Source organism: Notechis scutatus, chromosome 3, assembly GCF_049901735.1.
Source record: "Notechis scutatus isolate UNSWTSFEM ecotype Mainland chromosome 3, rNotScu1.2, whole genome shotgun sequence".
NCBI lineage: Eukaryota > Metazoa > Chordata > Lepidosauria > Squamata > Elapidae > Notechis > Notechis scutatus.
Window position 1 is genome coordinate 195457876 of NC_142011.1, and position 22588 is coordinate 195480463.

At 36.7% G+C, this 22588-nt stretch overlaps 1 protein-coding gene across 2 annotated transcripts in view; it reads right to left on the reverse strand.

The window, feature by feature from the left end:
- Window positions 1-22588, reverse strand: part of ATAD2 (ATPase family AAA domain containing 2) — a 36123-nt gene that overhangs the window by 478 nt on the left and 13057 nt on the right. The window contains exons 12-27 of one of the 2 annotated variants that reach the window (XM_087962164.1): window positions 21302-21476; window positions 21138-21226; window positions 18913-19072; window positions 18206-18296; window positions 15457-15771; window positions 12145-12268; window positions 11336-11522; window positions 10178-10363; window positions 9620-9755; window positions 9334-9530; window positions 7724-7883; window positions 6994-7116; window positions 5767-5919; window positions 3464-3604; window positions 2261-2394; window positions 1153-1281 (exon numbers count right to left, since the gene is read on the reverse strand). In XM_087962164.1, coding sequence (XP_087818290.1) covers window positions 1153-1281; window positions 2261-2394; window positions 3464-3604; window positions 5767-5919; window positions 6994-7116; window positions 7724-7883; window positions 9334-9530; window positions 9620-9755; window positions 10178-10363; window positions 11336-11522; window positions 12145-12268; window positions 15457-15771; window positions 18206-18296; window positions 18913-19072; window positions 21138-21226; window positions 21302-21476 — 2500 coding nt within the window. Of the gene's footprint in view, window positions 1-1152; window positions 1282-2260; window positions 2395-3214; window positions 3605-5766; window positions 5920-6993; window positions 7117-7723; window positions 7884-9333; window positions 9531-9619; window positions 9756-10177; window positions 10364-11335; window positions 11523-12144; window positions 12269-15456; window positions 15772-18205; window positions 18297-18912; window positions 19073-21137; window positions 21227-21301; window positions 21477-22588 lie in introns of both variants that reach the window. The other variant, XM_087962163.1, reaches the window with a different exon arrangement.

Genomic DNA, 22588 nt, shown 5'->3' on the forward strand with positions numbered 1-22588 from the left:
TTTCGGGTGAAGTCAGAATTCTGAAGAATTTTGGCCTAGCATGAATGAGCTTCATTCCTTCAGGGTGGCTCTTCTGATGAGACACAAAAATGGTTCTCTGGCTTGTTTGCCAGATACCAAGCCAATTGCTCAAGTTTCCAGCTCGTTTTGTTGGAAGAAACAAAACAAGATTGGCCTGACACATTAAAAGAACACTGGAAAGTTCTGCTATTTATTCACAATCACGACTTAGCTATCCAAGCAATGTCATCCCCACATTTTCAACATTTAAAAGAAAAAAAAGTTAGGCATAAAGAAACACTATTTTGAAAAAAATCAACCAAGTTTCCCCAATTTGGAGGCAAATGCAAATCATGAGACCATTTTTAACCAATGAGCACCTATAACTAAACCAAAGGCGGTAAAATTTAACTCTAAACTTAAAACACACATTTTGTGTGAATGGCAGGTGCACGTGAGCGCAGGCTCCCACCACTTTGCACAAGTGGAACTTTGCGCACAAGTACCTGTCGCAAGTGGAGCTGCTTGGCTCCAAATGAGCCATGGCCCAGTAGTGGGCCGCAGCCCAGGAGTTGGGGACCCCAGATATAAAGCAATCTCATTGAAAGGCATCAGCTCTCAGTAACAATTTAAAGGGATACTTTGTTATAGCAAAGGCTTAACTAATATCCACATGGAGAACCGAACTGCTATGGGATAGTTCATCACATAAGGAAACAAAATACATGTGAATACAAGAGACCCAACAAGATGTTTATAGATTGTAAGAAGCACAGTTGAAGCATGTTTCTTCCAAATGTAAAATGACAAACTTGGAATCACATGTCCCAATAAATGCATATATATAATTACTCTTTTAATCTTTTTTTTCAAACGACAGACTAATGCATTAGTACAGGGGTATCAAACTCATGTCGTCACAGTGGCATCACGTGACTTTTTCCCCCTTTGCTAAACTGGGCGTGGGTGCAGCCAGCACGTGACACATCTGGCCCGCAGGCCGCAAGTTTGACAGCCCTGCACTAGTACAATAGGAGAGCTGCAATAAGACACAATACAAACTTTGATATCTACTATGAGAGAATACTAGAAATATATATTCAGATGCAGACTTAAGTTATCACTAGAACACATTCATGAAAAACACTGTACCTCAATCAATTTGCTTTTGTCATAGTCTCCACGATGTCGGTAAATACACTGACTCAGTAAGGCATAGAGTTTCTCCAACTCAAGTATAGTGTAGTCTCCACTTTTGTCAACAACCACATCCAGTAATTTCTGGAGAAAACAGAGGACTACTATTTATTCCTTCAAATAAGATCAAGCATTTATTAAATCATTTTCAAGAGTCTGGCTATCCTTCCATACATTCTGTATATACTTGCAGATATGTAAGAATTTTCAGTGCCAAAATACTGTATGGCCCCCACCCCTACAGTTTGGTTTATCTGTGAATAGGCTTATGTGCAAATATGTAGAGTAATACGTTTTTAAAAGTACTTGTATATTTTGTATATATATTTATATAGTAGAGGATAAGTCAATTTGTGGATATTATAAGCAGATCTTGAATTTTTAACCAAAACACCATAAAAAATGCATCACACATGATAGACCAACTGTTAAAATTAAAACACATGAATATTGAGAGTTGGCATATCCCAAACATAGCAATTTCCTATATGGAATAAAATGACATTTTAAAAATAAAACAGGTTTCCTTTATGATTTTAGCAGTGAAGCTATTTGTAAACCTGAGCTATTTTGTCTGTTGTCCTTTGCCAAAACTATTTAACTATTTAACATCTTAGTTTGTAACTTCCAAAATATTACTTTGGTTTGAGTACAAACACATTTCAATTCACTGAGATGGTATAGAAAATACATAGCATAATTTATACTCCATTTATGATTATTAGAAACTGTGACCTAACAGCAAGGCAATATTTAGCAGATTTAACATTAAGAATTATTCAGAAAAAAAGACCCACCCATCCCCATGCTCACAACAGAAGGTAAGACACTCTGCACTCAGGTGTAGACCAGGGGTGTCCAACCTTGGCAACTTTAAGACTTGTGGACTTCAACTCCCAGAATTCCTCAGCCAGCTGGCTGAGGAATTCTGGGAGTTGAAGTCCACAAGTCTTAAAGTTGCCAAGGTTGGACACCCCTGGTGTAGACTATATTAAGATACACAAAAGTAAATAACGGAGAAGGAAGACGGCCAATTCAGTAATGGGTTCTCTCTAAAACTTACATTCAGCTTGTCTTGATCCACAATGAGTGGTGGCGTTTGCTCTGACAGAATTTCCATGGCTTTCTCAACATTTATGAGATGCTGCTGCTCTACCTGTGAACGTCTTGCACGGGTCATACGAAGCATACATATATCTACAATAATAAAAGGAAAAGTAGTGTTTATTGCCGCTAGAAGACATAACAAATATACAGTAAATGAATAAGCCTTGTGGTACATAAAAGTAATATCTATGGTAGAGTTCCTATAGAATAGTTTAGTCTGCCAAGTATCCTATAATATCCCATTTGAAGTCTAGCAATATATAGGGTCACATCAAATAATTGTTGAGATGAATTCATCTTATCTTACTAAGAATTTGGAAGTCAACAAATGGGGATAATATTAGGGATCCCAACCAAAAGGACCCTTACTTTCCTAAGGCTTTCTTTTCAATGATTCAGGTGATGGTTTCTGTATTAGCAGTTTCTGGGGGAAGGTCTTCTACGTAAGTGGGTCACAAGTAGAGATTTTGGTCATCATGTATGCAATAAAATCATCCCAACGCTAAAGATTTTAGAATACTGTAACATTTTTTTTATTTTGTATGCTACTCTGTGACTATCCCACAAACAAAACATTAATTATAGCAATATAATTTTAATGGCCCTGAAAAAAAATCACAATTTCACTGAATAAAACTAATTAACTAATACTGTTAGACTGGCACTGCAATGTGAATTTAAACTTAGCTGGCAGAATCACTAAAATGAGAGAGAACACTACAATGTTTAAGAGAATGTGAAGTAGAATTAAACACTCTCCCTAAAGCAGGGGTCCCTAACCCACGGTCCGTGGCCTGTTGGCCAAAGCTTTATCTGTGCATGCACAGAATCTAGATTGAACATGTGAAACCATCAGCCAGTAAGGTTGGGGACCACTGCCCTAAAGTATATTTTGACACTTTCTACTCACCATTATTAGCATCCTTATCTAATGAATGCTCTATTGCATCACCATTACATGGTTTTTTTGGTTCTAAGAGTTCAGCATCTTTGTTGCTCTTGTCAAATTTACACTTAGCATTATTGTGAATGGCTGGCTCATTTCCTGAATCACATATACTGATATACTCCTCTGGAGACACACATTCAGAGTCATCCAGAGTCGTTTGTATTATTTCAACATCAGTCTGCTCCATACTGGAGTTATTATTTTCCATACATTCTTCTCCATCACTCTCCACTTCATCTGGCTCTTCTCCTGGAGCTTTGTTCTCCTTATTGAAATGCAAAGTCTTTTTCCGCTTTGCTAGGTTGCCCAGGCACCATCGACTCTTCCTTCTTAGTCTTCTCTTTGATAAGGCTACATTAAAAAATACAAACAAATTGACTAGATTTTCCTTCTCTTCAAATTAATTTGGGGAGTATGGTGGGAAACCACTAAGTTACTTATGTACATCCAAAAAAATCTGCATATGAATTTGCATGTAAAAAGACTATTTGCCAGCTGTAATAGTTTAAACAGTTTGATTTAAGATCTATACTGAAGCTAGACCTGAATCTCAACATCTTCCTTTTCTGGGGGGAAATTTACTGATATTGTTTAGATAACCATTCATATCTTTCAAAGACATATAGTAGTGGCATGCTTTATAGATGCATATGAATACAAAGACATTTTTAATGAAATATAATTTCATTTAAAGAACAGAATTTGGAAGAAGGATAAAATAAGTAACAAACAACAGACAGACATCCTCTCGTCTTGAAAGCGCCTCAAATTATGGTTTCTGCTTTCCTATTCATTTTTATGCATTTTTCAAACTAAATATGAAGAATTGTGTGCTTGCAACACTATCTACACAATGTAATAAGTACAGAAAGGAGAAAAATCATTTAAAAATTCTTAAAATAGAACTTTAAAAAGTCTCAATCCCATTGCTTGAAATATTTTCTTGTCCCCTTGTCCCTCTCAAGAAAAGCTGAAAATCAGACATAGATTCCTTCTTTGTGTTATAACAATGTTGGGGCCATTTTCCCCACCCAAAAAGGCTACACATATTAGAGCAGATAAATTCCAATATAAGCACATTCCAACCAAAACACATTCATTTCTGGTGCATAATTGATTTCAAAACAAAATAGAATAGCAGTTGGAAAAATATTGTTATGTTAATGTTTCCATTCCTGAATCTCAACTCCATCATCAAGGTGACCACAACTAATTATTCTGAAAAGACTGCAATGTCATTGTTTTTACAACTGCCAGAAGAATACTATGGGTTATGTTGTTTAGCTGCAGCAGCAGCAGCTGCTTGCAAAACTCTTTTGCAGCTTGGAAGTCCCTTGGCCTTTCCTTGGCTGAATTACCAAGCATTGTGTAAGAATAAGTAATTGAAGAAATGCTGCTACTAGTGTCATGCAGCTGTCACTGAGGCCTAAGGAGGGATACTCTTTTGCCATGAGGTTTTAGCAGGGGATGAGATTGGGGTTGACCCAACCCCCGCACACTGGAATAGGACACCCAATCAGAAGTAAAAAAAGAGATTTTGGGGTTGATCCCCCCACCCCAAATAGGACATCCAATTAGAAGAAAACAGATTTTGAGAACCTGATAAGAAAATGAAAGAGATGCTAAGCGACTCGTTTACATTCTCTGAAAGAACCAGATACCTTCCATGTATACCCTGGTTCTCAGCTTTTTAGTTGAAGATCAAGTGTATACAGGTCGTCCTCAACTTGCAACAGTTCATTGAGAGACCGTTCAAAGTTACAACGGCACAGAAAAAAGTGACTTATGATCATTTCAGAATTCAGATGCTTGACAACAGACTCATATTTATGACTGTTGCAGTGTCCCTCAGTCAGGTGATCCCCTTTTGCGACCTTCTGACAAACAGTCAATGGGGAAGCCAGATTCACTTAACAAACAATTGTGTTACTAACTTAACAACTGCAGTGATTCACTTAACTGTGGCAAGAAAAGTCAAATGAGGCAAAACTGACTTAATATGTCTCACTTAGCAACAGAAATCTTGGGCGCAATTGTGGTCATAAATTGAGGACTACCTTTTTCAAAGTATATAAAGATTTGAGAGATGGGTCATTTTGGGAGGAAGCACAGCCAAACCAGCAACAAAATATTCATGCAGAATGAAATGCTTATTGGGAGACAACTTAAACATTTTCTGCAGGGTCTAATGGTCAATTTCATTTCTCAAATTGTTCACGTAATAAAAAGGCAGCATTTCAAGAAAGAAACCAGAAGAAAGCAATCCAGTAATCATGTTTGTTATTGTTTGTAATGTGGCTAAATAATAAAATAATTCTAGAGTGGCATCGAATAGGATATGAGTAGATGTGGGTTATAAAAAAAACTTTCATGCATCCTCTATTTATACACTAAGAAACCAGAGAAGGAACGATCCACTAAAATTAGTGATTAGTAGAAATAGACAGTAGGAGAAAAATCCCAGCACACCCATCCTTGGCTTATAATACAAGACCAGATAAATTAGCACTTACCATTAGGAATGAAAGGAGAACTAGAATCCAGAGGTATTGGTGGGCTTTTCATCTTGTCACCACATTCAGAATCCAATTTCTTGTCCTGCAATGTGGTATTTTGCTTTGGCATCACATGGTAATAAGATGGGACATATTTTGAAGAACTACAACCTTAAAAGAAACAATACATTGTAAGAATCCTTTACCCACCATGTTGAATTATTCTATGTTTTGTACAAGAAATACATGTGGGGACGATGCCATATTCTAAAGACAGGAATCCTGGCAGAGAGGCATCTCATATCGTGATGGCACAGTGGTTAGAATGCAATATTGCAGGCTAATTCTGCCAACTGCCGGCAGTTCAATCCTCACCAGGCTCAAGGTTGACTCAGCCTTCCATCCTTCTGAGGTCAGTAAAATGAGGATCCAGATTGTTGGGGGCAATATGTTGATTCTATAAACCGCTTAGAGAGGCTGTAAAGCACTGTGAAGCAGTATATAAGTCTAAGTGCTACTGCCACTGCTATTGATACTGTTTTAAGTCTTCTAGCCTGAAATGTTTCTTATACACAGAATATGCTCAGGTACTGTATTTTTCACACTATAAGACGCATATTAGCTGTAGAGAAGGAAAACAAGAGGGAAAAAAATCTGCCTCTGTCTCACAGCATCCATCCTCTGTATTCATCTGGCTAGCGTCCTTGCAGCAAATGGCCTGGTCAACTTCAGCACATTATCGCAGCCCCAGCATATGGCTCATCAGGGCTCCGTTCCATGGTACCCACCACCAGTCAATTGAACTGAGCTACTGCCATCACCAGGGAATGCTGCAGCCTTCACCACTGAGCAGCTGATTGATGGCTGGATTGGCCTTCTGGAATACCACCAACCAGCTGATCTAGGCAGTGGAGATTGCCCCGGGTGCCTATCAGCGGTATTCCGGGAGACCAATCCAACTGCTTGGCAGTGAAGGCTCCAGTGTTCCCTGGCGGTGGCGAACGGTGACAGGCGGCAAACTACACCACTGCACCAACTCCCTCCCCCCTGGTGCAATATTCACTCTATAAGATCCACAGACATTTCCACTCATTTTTTTGGAGGGAGGGAAGTGTGTCTTATAGTACGAAAAATACGATATATTCACTCTAATTCAGTCACAGTAATGCAATATATTATATAATGTGACAGTATTAAATTCATACTGTAACTTTTTTAAAAGTGCCAAATCGTGAGAAAACCCACCTCTCTTTTTGCGTGATTCCTGAATTTCTTCACAAAGTTGTTCAAAATTTTCATCCATTTCTTCCTTTATTATAGCATAGGCTGTATCTTTGAGAAAACAGGCTCTATGTCTTATCAAACGATCTAAAACAAATATACAAGGAAATACTTTGTCATGAAATTAATATTCTGCAGAAAACTCTGAATATTTCATAAATAGTATGAAGTTTAACATCTTTTAATAGTACAATTTCAGCTTGAAGTTATACTACTCTTAATTCCTTTGTTTTTAACCTGATAGAGAACAAGTTGGGTACAGCAGGCTTTTGAAACATCTGCTTATTTAACGTAATATACAGGTGAGTTTGTTTATTGACCTAAACTAGCACTGAAGCAATGAATAGCACTGAAAAAGTTACTTATGATTGTTTTTCCAATTACAATTGTTGCAGTATCTTCATGGTCATGTCATCAAAATTTGGATGCTTGGCAACTGGTTCATACTTATGACGGTTGCAGTGTCTCAAGACCATGTGATCACACTGTGTCAATGGGGAAGCCAGATTCACTTAACAACTATGTAACTAACTTAACTGCAGCAAATCACATAATTGCGGCAAGAAAAGTAAACAATGGGGCAAAATTCACTTAATGACTGTCTCACTTAGCAACAGAAATTTTGTTTAACTGTGGTTGTAAGTTGAGGGCTACATGTATAATAGTTTGCCTATGTATAAATATTAAGGCTTACCTCCAGGATCTCTATCAGGATTGTATTCTAACGCATTGCTACAGATGAGGTCAATATCTTTTAGATAATCTTTGGCAGACAGATACTGGTGAAGATCAATTTTTGAAATAATGGTTGAAAGATCCATTGGCTGCTTAATGACTGTGACATAGTCTGGTACCTACAGAAGCATTATAAGAAAAAGAATGAATATATTATCTGCCTTCAGGAATAAAATAAGTTTACATTTCTGTATGTTTTAAAATGTTAGTATTAATGCTTCTAAACCACCTTTTTAAGATCATATTTTGTATTCAATTTTTTTGGGGGGAACCAAAAACATTTCAGTCAACTGCACAGTTCTGGAAATGTAACCAATTACATAGGACAACCTGGGAGAATAGGAGACTTGGTATCCATGGACCACATATATATAACTTCAGCTCCCATTTCAGAGCTTCCAGAGAAACTATCAAGCAATCAATTTTTAAAAGTGTAAATTTTCCTGATTTTAGAATAAAACCAAGAGAGCTCTCCAATCAGGTCAATTTTTCCTTTTCAGAGAAGCAAAAGGGGTATCTTACTGGTTGAGAGGTTTGACTCTCCTATTCAAAATGGAATCATTTTATCATTGGTTATGATCCCTACAGCTCCTAACCACAAGAAAGTTGTTCCCCCTTGACATAAGACATAACATTTGAAGAAAAAAAAGAAAAGAAAAAAGAAAATAGGACAAGAACTGGGTAAATGGTCCTGCTAGACCAGACCGTAGGTCTTTGTAACTTCTAACATCTGTCAAACATATAACCTTTCAAAAAAGAGCTTCATTAAGAGCTGTACAGGTTGTTCTATTGAGACAAGTTCCTGATATTTACATTTTGAAAGGATATACAACGCATATGCCAAAAACCCTTTCTTCTCTGATTCCCAAGATTAAACTCCTTTAAGAGAGAAAATAAAAACAACTCAACCCATGAACAAGAAGTTCTAAAGAGAGAAATAAGAGAGTAGACAAAGGCAGAGGATAAAAGTAGAAAGAGCAAGGAATGCTAGTGAGTGAAAGATGGGAAAATGCCAAGCAGGTTATGAACAAATGGAAAGCGACAGAGGGAGAGAGAACACTTTTAATAGATATGAGATATCTTGATGCCTTTATTGAAGATGCACACATCCCAAAATTGCTTTCAAATTTTGATAAGTTAAAATCAAGTTTACCATTTATAGTATTCACCTTGAGCAGCATTTAGGTTATTATTCTGAGGTAAGTTTTGACTGCATTCATTACTTTTTCTAACTGATATAAGTATAACCATATGATACAAGGGTCCTCAACCCCTGGTCTGCAGGCCAGTGCCACGCCACAGTCTGTTCAGAACTGGGCAGCCAAAGTGGAGGGTGGGTGAGCACGTAGGCAAAGCTGCATTTGTGAAAGCAGCATCCCGCACACAAAACCATCCCCTTTTCCCTCCCCACTTTGCCGCCCCTGCTGGTCCGTTGAGCCAGAAAGATTGGAGACCATGGTCTAATAGCAACATTCAGCAAATTTCAAACTTAATATAATCAAAATAGTCAATGATTGCACTGAGGAATGTACAAGAGAAGAAAAACAAAATTATTTTGAAATTTGTTACCTCATGCAAATCAACAGGTTTTGAAAAGGCTCTGAAGCGTTTATCAATGGCAAGTCTGTGTGTCACATTTCTTAAAAAAATTCTGAGTTCACGTAGAGTATCTTCTTCCTGCTCCTCAAGTTGCTTGATCTCCTGTTCTGACAGCTGCCGTGGTTCAGGTGGGGGAGCTACTGGTAATACCTCCAATGCCTGCAAAACTTAAAAAGGAGAACAGATTCGTAAGCATGTACCTGTTTACAAATCCATCTACAATAAGCTTTATCCAATGCATTTGCAGCACATCTACCTGCTTTCTTTTTTGACACCGGTGGTTTAATTGCTTGATGGAGAATTAAACTCTCAAAGAATTTTCTTCTTTCTTCAAAACTAGGCAAATGAACATCAAAAACTTCTCCAAAACCATCAACAAATAATTCCTTTACCTAAAAAAGATGCATCATGGAAACAAATGAACAAAGAAGAAATCTATAAAACAAAAATTAAAAGGTAACAGTAGCCTCGCAAAATCCTAGAACTATTGAACTACTAATGCTTCATGCAGAAAGTCCAACAAAAATAGAGAGCATTAAAAACACAATTGTGGGAAACATTCAGCCAATTTAGCAGTTTATTATAGAGTATCAATCTTTGCTGCGGTAATGCAACAAGTCTCTGATAAGCAAGCAACATTTAGGCATGAGGCAGGAATGTGTGTGTATACACACTTAAAAAACATTCTCTTAAAAAACCTTAAGGTGTGAATTAGGATGGATTTTTTTATTTCCTTATCCTAAACTTCATTGTGCTGCCAGATAAGGGCAAAATCAGATACAATAAGGTACAGTGGATTATCCCATGAACATACCTCATCTGGCAGAGCTTCATGATGTGTATTTGATGTTGCAAGAAGAAAAATAGGAGCAAAGGATGGAATGTTCTGTAATAGTGTAGTAAAGGTTGCTTGCAATGTGTGTCCAATCGTTCCCCACCATATATGAATGTTTGGAATGTATATTAAACTTGGCGCTGTTCTCTTAGCTTCACAGATCAACTAAAAAAAGAAGACATTTTAATCATTAAAAATTAAGTTGTGCACTTTATTAATTACCTTGTCATTTAATAGATCATGATTTAAACTATACTTATATTCCCCTAGAATTCATGACATAGCCAATTATGATGGCTTCAGTAGATAAAATCAAGTTTTTAAATGCATGAAAGACTGGAAAAAGGTAAGAGAGTAGACCAGTTTAATTTAAGAAAAGCAACTTGGTCCAGAAGTACAGCTATGGAAATGAACAATTTTAAAGAGACTTTAAAGAGGCTCATAGTAAGTCAATTAAACCTGCTTAGGAATTTACACTGACAATTTTCCAAGATTATACTTTTACTTGTGGCTAACATTAAAGATACCTTTCTCAAATCACTGTAGTTCTCACTTACTTGGTTTATCAGCTAGGCTTGACAAATCTGGTCCATATCCTGTTTTGGCATACTAACTTCAAACTGTTGTTTTGTTTTGTTTTTGAAAATAACAAGCTTGAAGGATGGAAATGAATCTTTGTTTTGAACCATTCAGTGGAAGATTGGCATGATAATTTGAATTTGAATTTAAAATCAGATAGTATTTTGCAAGAGACTGGGAGAGGTAAAACTTTGTCTGGATTTCAGTCAAAAATGATTCTGATGTGACAAAAGACTGGCATCAAAGAGACAAATTTGCCTCTGCCCTCTTAGATTGCAGGCAGAACTTCTAAGAAGTTGGCAGAAGCAAAGTGTATGTGCTGGGAAAGGAAAAACTGACTCTGTTCTCCAATCCCTTCATACTGAAATCTTCAGGAAGAAGCCGTTTCTACTTCCTGGAAAGATACCTTGGTAACCCCTGGAAGAGAAGTAGCATCCATTTCCAAGGTTGATATTCTCCACATAAATAGTGAAAATGTTTATAGGTAGTCCTTGACTTACAAAGGCAGTTGGAACCAAAACTACTTAAAGAACTAAAGAGTACAGGATAATGAAATACCTGAGCACATGTTTCTTCAGGGGTTTTGGAACTGACACCAAACAGGATAGAAAGGTCTAGCGTATACACCGGAAACTTTTCTAAAGCATGTATAACTGCTGGGGCCAAATGCGAGGCTTGTCCATATTCTGGCTTCCCGCTAATTAAGAGTCTTGGTCGGCAAGATGTTGGTTGGTGATAAGCATTTCTATTAAAAGAAAAAAGAAAATAAGTCGCTCCAAACTCAACTCAAATATTACCTTTTCAATCATGCAAAAAACGTGAAACTTCAAACTTTCAGCTTGAAACTTCAAGCATTTAACAAATTTTAAATATTCATGTCCCACTTTTAAATCAAAACAGTAAAGAATATAATAAAGTATTTCAGTTCATTCATATATAGATATATGTAGTGCTTCAACAACTAAGCAATCACAAACTGGCAGAAACTGCAAGCATGTATGACCTGTATAGTTTTTTTTTTTTTAAAAAAATACCCCTATGCACACCAAAAATTTGAAGCTGTTTTTTCTCCCTAAAAATTAATCTGTGATAGCATCACTAAATATTCTTTTCTCTCTGCTTTTCAATGTTCTAATTTATATATTTATGTGCAAGTTCATCCAAAAACACTGCAAAATAATACCCTTCTTTTAAATTTTAGTATTGATCAAGGAACAGAAGACAACAAATAAATCCTATTCAGTAGGGAAGAAAACCTTACTGAAAACCATGTAAATATTAATATTAAATATTATAACAGTAAATATTAGAGTAGGTTTGTGTTGTTGGTTTTTTTTTGGGGGCAAAGATTGTCATTGATCACCCACCTATTAAAATTAAGAAAATGTGTCCGCTTTTCAGAGCCTTTCTGAAAATGTCCAGTTTCAAATACTGTTGGTCCTTCTTCATCACTGTAGAACAGATCAGGTTCTGACACATGATTAGCAAAATCTTTAAATGAAACAAAAAGAGGTACATACAATATGAATATTGTTAGGGATAACATTGTTTACCCTAACTGGTTTGGGTAAAAATAATAAATAAGGTATCATGGTTTGTTAGTTAAAGTGTGTGTAACTTTAACTGCAAGAATGTAATTAAGGGTGTGGTTGTAAAAGCACTATATAAGAAGCGAGGCAATTCCAGCTCGCTCTCTCTGGCTTACTGATCCCTAATTACTGGATGGATTGATGACTGCGTTCTTGTAGGAGTGTTGATTTTTCTCAACGGAGAGAAAATAAAGATTGGACTGATTTATTGTAAGTGAACTGACATTGGCTATTCAACACGGACTTTGCAAATAGAGTATCCCCGACAAGATTTGACTGAAAATGATATATGACTAATGGGCCGTTTATTTGACTATGCTATAATTCTTAAATGGAATAAACTATATTTTTGATAGCACAAGCGTATCTGTATTTTTACTGCATGTTAACTAGAAAACTTACCTCACACATTTACCTGTCTTCCTATCTGACTTCGCTGCACATTCTGTTTAGTTTGTTTTCCTTAACACCAGTTGGGGAATCCAGGCTTAACAAATATTGTATCTTATTTCTAAAGTTAAGGTTAAGATTTTTTTTTTCCAATGGGTCATTGAATCTTATTTCTAAGGCCAATTTTAGAATTTTATTTAAACATATGCAATTAAAGGGAATAAGTTGTCAAGAAGCCTGATACCAACTTTCTAGTGAAAATATAAATAAAATGAAAAAGGCCTCAGAATTATGTTATTAGATTATAACTCAAATGTACATGTTTTGGATACTTATTTTTGTTTGCTCTTACATTTTAAATAACCTGGTTTAAAAGAATATTCTATTCCACAAAATAAAACATGTATGTAATTTTGATGCAATTAGAATCACAACCTTTAATTAGTTCTCACGGTTTCTTTGTAAAATAGTTAGCAGGAAAACTAACGTTGAGAAGCAATTATTCACTAAGGGCCATATTAGCTGCAGAGGTAGTTCTTAACTCTTCTAGTTTCCCGTGATGTGTGCTGCATTATGGAAAAAAGGAACGACAGGGACATTTATTTCACTGGCAAACCTATTTGGCCTAATCAATGTTATTTTGGTTTCTTGTATCAATTTTTTCCTTGCATTGATAAAATACAGCAATATATTGGTGGAGGAATAATTGAACAATAGAACATGTTATTTTGTATTGTCCCTCTAGCTTGCCATGAATTATCATATCCATTCTTTACTCAATATCCTGGCCTTTTCAACTTGTTTTATCTTAGGTTGTTATTATCACATTGATCTCATTTTACTTCTTTGCAAGTAATATTTCTTTAAAATCCAGTTTAAATATTGTTCCATAGTTTGCACAGAACTATATTATTTCTTCTAATCCTTTTTATGTATTTTAAAGGTCTCCCTGTCCTGTCATGACCTACTCAAGTGCTCATTTTTGATTCCCATCTGAGGGAGCCTGTGTTGTCTGAGATGTTTCCATCATCATGTAGCCAGCATGAAAATACCGAATGCAGTAACCTTCCTGCAGAAATGGTACCTATTAATCTCTCACAGGCTGTTGGCTTTCCAGTTGACAAGCTCAGTGTCTTAACTACTGAGCCATCACACTCCCTTAGATATTTTGCAATATTTTATTTTTTATCCCAAATAATTGTGTGGGTTTTTATTTTGCTGGTCAATGACTGTATGAAAATTGATTAACTGATAGTATAATATACATTCCTATTATTAGATCAATATTGTGAGATATAAGACCCCCAATAAATTTATATTCACAATACGGACAAGTCTGGTGCACAATTTCAAAGGTTTATTGAAGAAAAGAAAAAGCGGTTGCAAGCGTGGCCTCCAAGACCCTTCCCAAGTGGATTGAGTACAAGGAGAGCAAAATTCCATATTCATAACAATACCTTTATACCCCTGCACAGAACATGTCACGCCTAAGAGGCCCTCTCCACACACCCTTATTTTCTTGCATTCGAAGATGAGCTAAACAATAGGCTTAAGGGTCAACAGGACATTGTTTTCTGTGCCTCGGTGTCTTATCTGGTTTCACTGCTGGGCTTTATCTTGTGAGGATGTCCCTTATCTTATTTACTTGTTGCCTAGCCCCAGGCAGATCTTCCGGTTTTCCAAGAAGACTGTAACAATTCACCATGTACTTGTAACTGAACACGTTTTGGGTTTTAGGGTGGGGGTTTTTATATGTAACGTAAAGAGGAATCTTCTAGCATAACCATCCTTAAACTACATAAAATCTTATTATAAAAGAGTAACTTATAATATTTTTCTCTCAATATTAATAAGAAATGAGGAGGAGGAGCAGGAACAGGAGGAGGAGTGAGTTTCAGTTAGCAAAAAGGGCATGCTTATTCCTTTCTCCATTTATGCTTTCTTATGAAAGTAGGTACCCAGTATGGGTGACTGAGATGATTAAAAACAAGTTCTGGGATAAGCGCACAACATAATTTAATTAAAATATTCAGGTTAGTTCCGTAGCTAAAAATGATGCAACTTTATTTTATTTATTTCTATGCTGCCTTTTATTATTTTTACAAATAATTCAAGGCAGAAAGCCTATCCAACAGTTTCCTCCTCCAATTTTCCCCAAACCAATCTGTGATGTGGTTGGGTTGAGAGACAGTGGTTGGCCCAGTCACCCAGCTGGCTTTCATGGCCTAAAGCTGGACTGAACTCATGGTCTCCCATTTTCTAGTCTGGAGCCTTAACCACTAGATAAAAATGGCTCTATTGTGCAGCATCTTGAATCTACTAGTAATTTGTTAATGGCTACCATTAAAATAGGAATGGCTTTCATGTTGCTTTATTCTTAAAACACCTGGACAACATGAATTAGGAAGGATGTTAAACAGTTCAGCTTGTACAAAATACAAAACTCATTCTATAGCAAACATACATACCTCCATCCAAAACTGCAAGTAAATAAACTTTATTGAATCTTAAGTGTTTTTATGAATTAATCTGGTTAACTAAAAGATCGATCTGCACTGATTCTTTTCTGCCCCTCTCTTCAAAGAGAGGAAAAGGCAAAGTTTTTCGGTACTAGTATTTTATTAAAAGGAAGGTGACTCAATTTATCAGTCCTAAATTTAGATAAAATATTCTGTTTCAGAAAAGAAGAAATTTAAATACCTGATTTATTCCGTCCTTTCTGTGCCAGTTCTGCATGTGGAAATACGTTTTGTACAACCTCCATAATTCTTTGCAGTACATTTTCAAGCAGTGGTTTTGAAATTGTAGAGAGCGCTTGGCCAGGCGAGGTTACTGCCCGCTGAGAAGCAGGTATAGTCTTTTGCATAGCAACCACAAAATCCTTAGCGGTTATGTTAATGGAAGAGATATCTAACTGAAGCTTCACACTGCTGGTGTAAATCTGAGGATAACGTCGACGCAAGGCACATAAGGCTGCCTCGGTACATATCGATTTAATATCAGCCCCACAGTACCCTATAAAGCAAAAGTCTGTATTAAAATATTTTTAAAATAAGCAATTTAAAACCATTTAATGATATATGTACTATGTAAGAAATTGGAAAAGTTCTTTTCTTCCTGAAACAGAATCTACCATCACAAAACCTACAACTGAACATAGAAATGTTTTATCCTTTTCTTTTTAATCCACCTGGTTTTATTAGAATAAGCACTGTCATGTAGGACAGCCAGATTAAGGGCATGAGGCTAGAAACCAAGAGACTCTTGGGTGTTGCCTTAGGCACAAAGCCAGCTGGGAGGCTGGCTCTCTCTTAGAGCTAGGACAAAAAAGAAAGAGCAAATCCCTTCTGAAAATCTTGCCAAGGAAACTGTAGGGACAAGTTTAGACAGCTGTGAGGAGTCAAGACTGACTAAAAAAACTGCAGAAGATTAGTAAGTAACCCCCACCCCTTCCCTTTTTTAAAGGTATAACAATAAAAAGAAAGAAAAAAGGACAGCTACATTCACCATACTCTCCATTATTCCTTCAAGCCATCCTTGATTCTACAATGCATTTTATAAACTTCCTTCCAAGGAACACATGGACTCCAATTATTACCTTCTTGGTCTTCATTCCTCCCTCATATATATCTTGCAATTCAATCCTAATTTATTCTCTTAAATTAGGGATGTCAAACTCATGTTGTCACATGACATATCAGGACTTCCCCCCCCCTTCGCTAAACTGGGTGGGGGCAGGGCCAGCACGTGACACATCTGGCCTGCGAATTTGACACCTGTCTTAAATGATAAAACTATTTCAAACATTTCTTTACACTAGTGACTTGCTGTTTGTATTCAGAGTTCATATTTAGTATTCCTTTATTTATGATTCCCTTGTTTAATGAAACACACTTTTTAAATCTGCCAAGCCATCAGCATACAAGTCATTTTTGTGGTTCCCTTAACATATCTAACTTCCATTTCACTGTAACAAATTGGATAGAAAGATGGTCTCATGGGCTTTAGCATTCTTTAATAAGCATTCTACCAAGATTAAGTACATGTGTCGAATTGCTCTGCTATTTATATATAATCATTTCATAACCATCATTTATATATAATTTACAGTCCCTCACTCAATCTTCTCTGTCAAGCACCAAAGAATAAAAGCTGCTCCCTGGCAGTCAATTAAACTGTAATACAAATCACTGCAATACATTAGAAATTATTCCTTGTATTCTGTTTAATATGTTTAGTTCACTAGGAAAAGTACACAGCATTCACCTTCAACTGTTGGTATCACCATTGGCTCTCCCTGCCCTCACCCTCTGCATACCAGGGCTGCACTTTTACCCAGCACCTGGATCCCAGAGCATCAGCAGAAGGAAGATGGCAAAGGTAAGTTGGGGGGGGGGGCGTGTCAGTATTTGTGGCAAAGTTTAAGGTACCCCAAAGTTCAGAGCTGGGCCCCAAATTTTAATCATGTCACTGGGGGCCAATTGTCGCTTTGAACAATCACTGGACAAATAATTATAAATCAAGGGCTACCGATATCCCTTGCCTAATTTTTTTTCTGTTAAAAAAAATACACGTCTACAAATCATGACAGAAATTATTCTGAGCTTTGTATGCAGATGGCCAGTTTCCAGCTAATACTAGGGGAAACTCTTTATAGCAGTGGCCCCCAACCTTTTTTGAACCAGGGACCGGTTTCATGATTATTTATTCTTCCACGGACTGGTACCTGAGTAACGCGGGACTCCACTGCCATTGGGACAGCTCTTCGTTCGAAGCCGCCGCTCCCTCTTCGACAAAACTAAGGCGCGAGCACCCAAACACCGCTTTCCAACTGAAAACCCGGAAGCACTTTCCAACCGAAAACCCGGAAGCGCCGTCGAAACAAGATGGCGGTGCCCAAGCTTTGCGGCCCGGTAAAAAATGATCCACAGACCGGTACTGGTCCGGGGACCAGTGGTTGAGGACCCCTGCTTTATAGCAAAAGCAGATCAAGAGTGGGACCAAATGCTTATTCAGCAGTAGGCTTTCATTATTGGATGTAAGGAGAATCAACAGTTATTACTGTTATATTTATAGCCCATCTTTATTCTGTACAACTCAAGCTTTCCCCTCTTATTTTCCTCATCACCATCATCCTTCCTCTTAGGTAGGTTGGGCTAAGAAAAAAAACTGGCCCAAAGTTGGCTAGCTTTCATGTCTAGGGGGAGGACCAGAATTTATGGTCTCCCAGTTTCTGATCTAGCACCTTAATCACTGCAAAAAATAAATGCTCAGAGATGATGCTAATCATTAACTTGTGCAAGTATATAATGAAGTACCTGCACACAGTCTAAATAATTACAAAAATCAGGTCAAAGCAAAATGTGTAAAGCTATATTTCCAAGCAACTATACAAAACAATACTTTTTAGAAATGGATTGTGCAAAATATTTTGAATTCCTGTTCTTACCAACACATTTTTCAGCAACCTCCTGTAGAAACATTTCTGATGGCTTAGGGGTCCATTCGCGGGTATGGATCTTAAGGATTTCCTTTCTTGCCTAGAAACATAAAGGGTTTTAAAAAAAAAAAAAAAGCTTTAAGATTTCTTAATCTTAAGATATTAAATATTCCAGTTCCCATTCATGAATGTTCTATGTTTACATTAACACCAGTTTTTTATAGAAACAAAAACTACTGTAATAATTCTAATTGTATAACAAAATAACTTTGGAAAGAGGTAACGGACTGTAAACTTTATGTGATTTTTATCTTCATGCAAGATAAAAACTTAAATGGGCAGAGATGTTTTCCAGAAAAATCTCTCAAACTAGAGAAATAAGCAAAAGCAGGTACAGCAGCTTTGAGAAACATGGCTCCAATATTAGAATATTAAAGCAGACTGAAAAATGGGCCTGCCTGCCTGGTCTTCCGGTTTCTGGTGCACAAGTGTGCACAAAGACCAGCTGGCCACCACACATGCATGCATCAAAAACCAAAAGATCATTTTCCTGGCATGCACAAGTGCACCGGACAGTTGCTCTTGCGGTTTCTAGCATATGCATGCGTGCTCCCATTTCAGCACTCGGTGCCAAAAAGGTTCACCAACGCTGCTCTATATAATCCTCCATCATGGTAAGCTGAAGCTAATTATTTATCAATAGTGGAATTTCTTACCTCTTTATCTGGTAATGTAAATAGGAATTCTCTGTCAAAACGTCCGGGTCTTCTCAAAGCAGGGTCTATGGAATCCAATCTGTTTGTAGCACCAATCACCACAATCTCACCTCTATTGTCCAAACCATCCATCAATGCGAGCAACGTAGACACAATTGAGCTTAAAAATGAAATTTTGAAATATGTTATCCTTTACATGATAGAATCCACAGGACTCATTTTAAATGTCTGAGAAAAGTTATTTTAGAGCAAGTCTTCAACAACCCTTTTCTGATGACTATGTTTTGCTCAAACGTGGCACATCAGAAGTACTGTCTTCAAGAAAAGACAATGATATAAAACAAAAATATAAAATATACACAAAATGGGTACCAATAAATAAATCAATACTGCTAATAAGATTAATTACATGGTTCATCTTCAAGTATAGCAGGAGTGGTCCTTGATGCAGTGCTGGTATCACTGGAGGCTAAGAGAGTCTGGATGAAGAGAAACTGACTTTTATTTAACCCTGACAAGACAGAGCAGTTCTGGAGTTTGCTCTTTCCTGGACCAGGAGGAGTCCTTGCTCCCAGTCACTCATGTATCAGACACTCCTTGTTTGAATAAATGCAATATGCTTTACATGGGAGCTGCCCTTGAACACTACTCTACAGTTACCAATGGTCCACAATGAAGTGACATGGACAACATTGGTTGCCCTAAGTTTGCCCATGTTATACCTCTTTGTGTAAGATGCACTGGCTCCCAGTTTCCTTCCAGGTGCAATTCAAGATATACTGGGTATCATCTTTAAAGCCCTATATGGAACCTGGTTATTTGTGGGACTGCCTTTCCAAGAATATCTGCCTGTTCCAGATTGGATGAGGTAGGCACACTTGAAATCTCCCTGAAACCCTGACCTAGAGGGACCTCAGAAGCATGCCTTTTCCGTGCCCATCCCTACCTTATGAATATCCTTCCCCTGCAGGCCTCCATTCTTTTAGTTTTTCAGAAGGCTTAGCTTTTCACCCAGGTGCTGGGATAGGACAGGACAGGATGGAACGAAGATAAATAAAGCTGGCTGGGGAAGATCCTAAGGAGTTGATTATGGTTTTTTTATTGCTTGATGGTTAAGTTTTGAAGTTATTGGGTTTTACTGCTGTTGTGAGTTGCCTAGAATTGTTTAATATGAACAAATACACAAATCTTTAAAAGCAATAAATAAACATGTTTCTGGAAGTGTATTATCTGTAACAAAAAGTATTTTTTCTGGACACAGTCCAGCCACAAAACAGAAAAATGACCTCCAAAACACCAGAGTTAATCCCTTCTGGAAGAGATGTTCCAGAAGCAAACATTTTTGCATTTCTACATTACTAATGAATTGGTGCAGAAAACTGCAGTTTAATCATTTTTTGGAGGATTCTCAGATCTGTACACAAAAGCTTGTATGGAACTGCCAGATTTTTTATTTTTTTTAAAGATAGCTGAGGTAGATTTCAGATCACTTTTTCAGAACACCATAACAGAGAAAAGCTAGAAAATATATAGTAATCTAAAGATGAAAGCCACCTCAGTTAAAATATGCAAATTTTCAGATATTTTATACTTTTATGCATGACCTAAAGAGTTTATTAAACTTTATTCAATAGAATGGAAATAGTGAAGGGAAAATGTCACAGTTGAAATATGCTCATGGAAGATTGGATGTATCCATAAGTTCAATGTTGTAGAAACCTGTTGGAAGCTATTTCCGGTATACACAGTAATATATACAATTCAATTCAAATAAAACTTTTGAGTTAGAAAAAAAACTTACTAATGTGAGACCCAATGTAATAATAAAGTCTACATCTAATTAAATGGAAGGAGGTGACTCTAATCTTATTCAAACGATGTATTTCTCAGGGCTAGTTATAATGGAAAAGTACTTTATATAATTATTATTAAATATTAAACTATAAAGGAACTGACAATGTTTTTGCAACATTACTATTTTTAACTTAATGAATCAAAGAAAACCTACAGATTTTGTAATATGTATATTACTTGATCAAAAGTACTGTTATTTATGTAGGCAAATAACTAAACACTATGTTTCCTTGTTTATTTAAGTATCTCTGCCCTAATTTTCGCAAAATAGAATGGATCCAAGGTCAGATTACCCTTTACAATCTTTCAAATTTAACCCATCATACAAAGAAACTTTGAAGAGCTGTTGTTTTTAATTACAAAGCACATACCTGTGAATCTGATCTTGTCTACTGGACCGTACAGGAGCAAGGCCATCTATCTCATCAAAGAATATAATTGAAGGACGCATCTGAAAAGCCTAAAAAGAGAAATTCAAATTAATTATGGTTCAAATAGTTGTGCCGAACCCAAGACACAAAGAAAGCAAAATTACCTGATCAAACAGCAGACGAAGCTGTCGCTCAGATTCGCCCACCCATTTACTGAGACAATCAGCACCTTTTCTCATGAAAAATGCTATTCTTCTGTCTCCATGACTGCACTCATTAGCAAGTGCCCTGGCAACAAGAGTTTTTCCAGTCCCCGGTGGACCATAGAAAAGGCAGCCCCTGGAAGAATTCAAACTTGCAGTTAAAGTAATTATTTTAGCATACTCTACCTAATCACTTTAAGACTTTGGCAACCAGGTTTTTAAGAAACATCTGCAAACAGCACACAAAAGGTACAGAACTTATTACACCGATGTTCTTAGTGATCTATATCGATGCCTATGAATCTGGAGGTATGAGCATGCTAATTAATAATCATATCCTCAATGGTCACAAAATGCACTAGCCTCGGGGCATATTTTCTCACAAACACAAGAATGTCCTCACTATTGCGCCGGTTATTTTTTAGAAGTTACTCATCTTATCAAAGAAATCTCACTTCTTGCTTTGAATACCACAAACCAATTGTGGAACAGTCAGTCATGTTTATTTATCATATTTACATAGTCACTATCTCACAAAGGCAACTCTGGGCAGTGCATAACAAGCAATTAAAACCACATATAAAAAAAACAAATATATGCAATATATACAAAGGACTTAAGAACAAATCAACATTTGATAGTGTAGAAATCTTGGTGTAGAAAGAATAAAAATAACTAGCTCAGTAATGGAGCTATGTGAGTACGCCTCCATTCAAAAATTTCCCAGAATGCTAGATTTTATATGTACATAATCAGGAGATCTCAGAATTTCTCCACTTGAAATTCCATGGGGAATCTGAAGGACCTTCAAATTTTCTGTAACAGATCCCCAAATTTCTAGGTTATAGATTAACAAGCCAGACACCATGAGCAAGGTTTTGTCCATGATTATGGACTCAAACTTCTCATGAGTCAGAACTCAGAGGTGGCAATGGTGTCTTAGGACATAAAGCAACAGACCCTTTTCTAAAATTACATAAATGATCATAAAATGTGAGTAATGAAGAACAGGACTGCACATGCTACCAAGAACAAAGGTGGCAATTTTAATGATCTTTATCTTACATATTCATTTCAATTTTCTTAAATGTTTGTATTTGTTATCCTTTCTCTTAGTACTAACAAGCCTTTTGCATTGATAGGAAGTTTTTCAAAAAATGTGAAGTTTTTTAAATCAGCCTCAATTATAATCAAACAAAGCCTTGAAGAACAGCACCAACAATCCAAATTTTATATTTTTAGTGATCT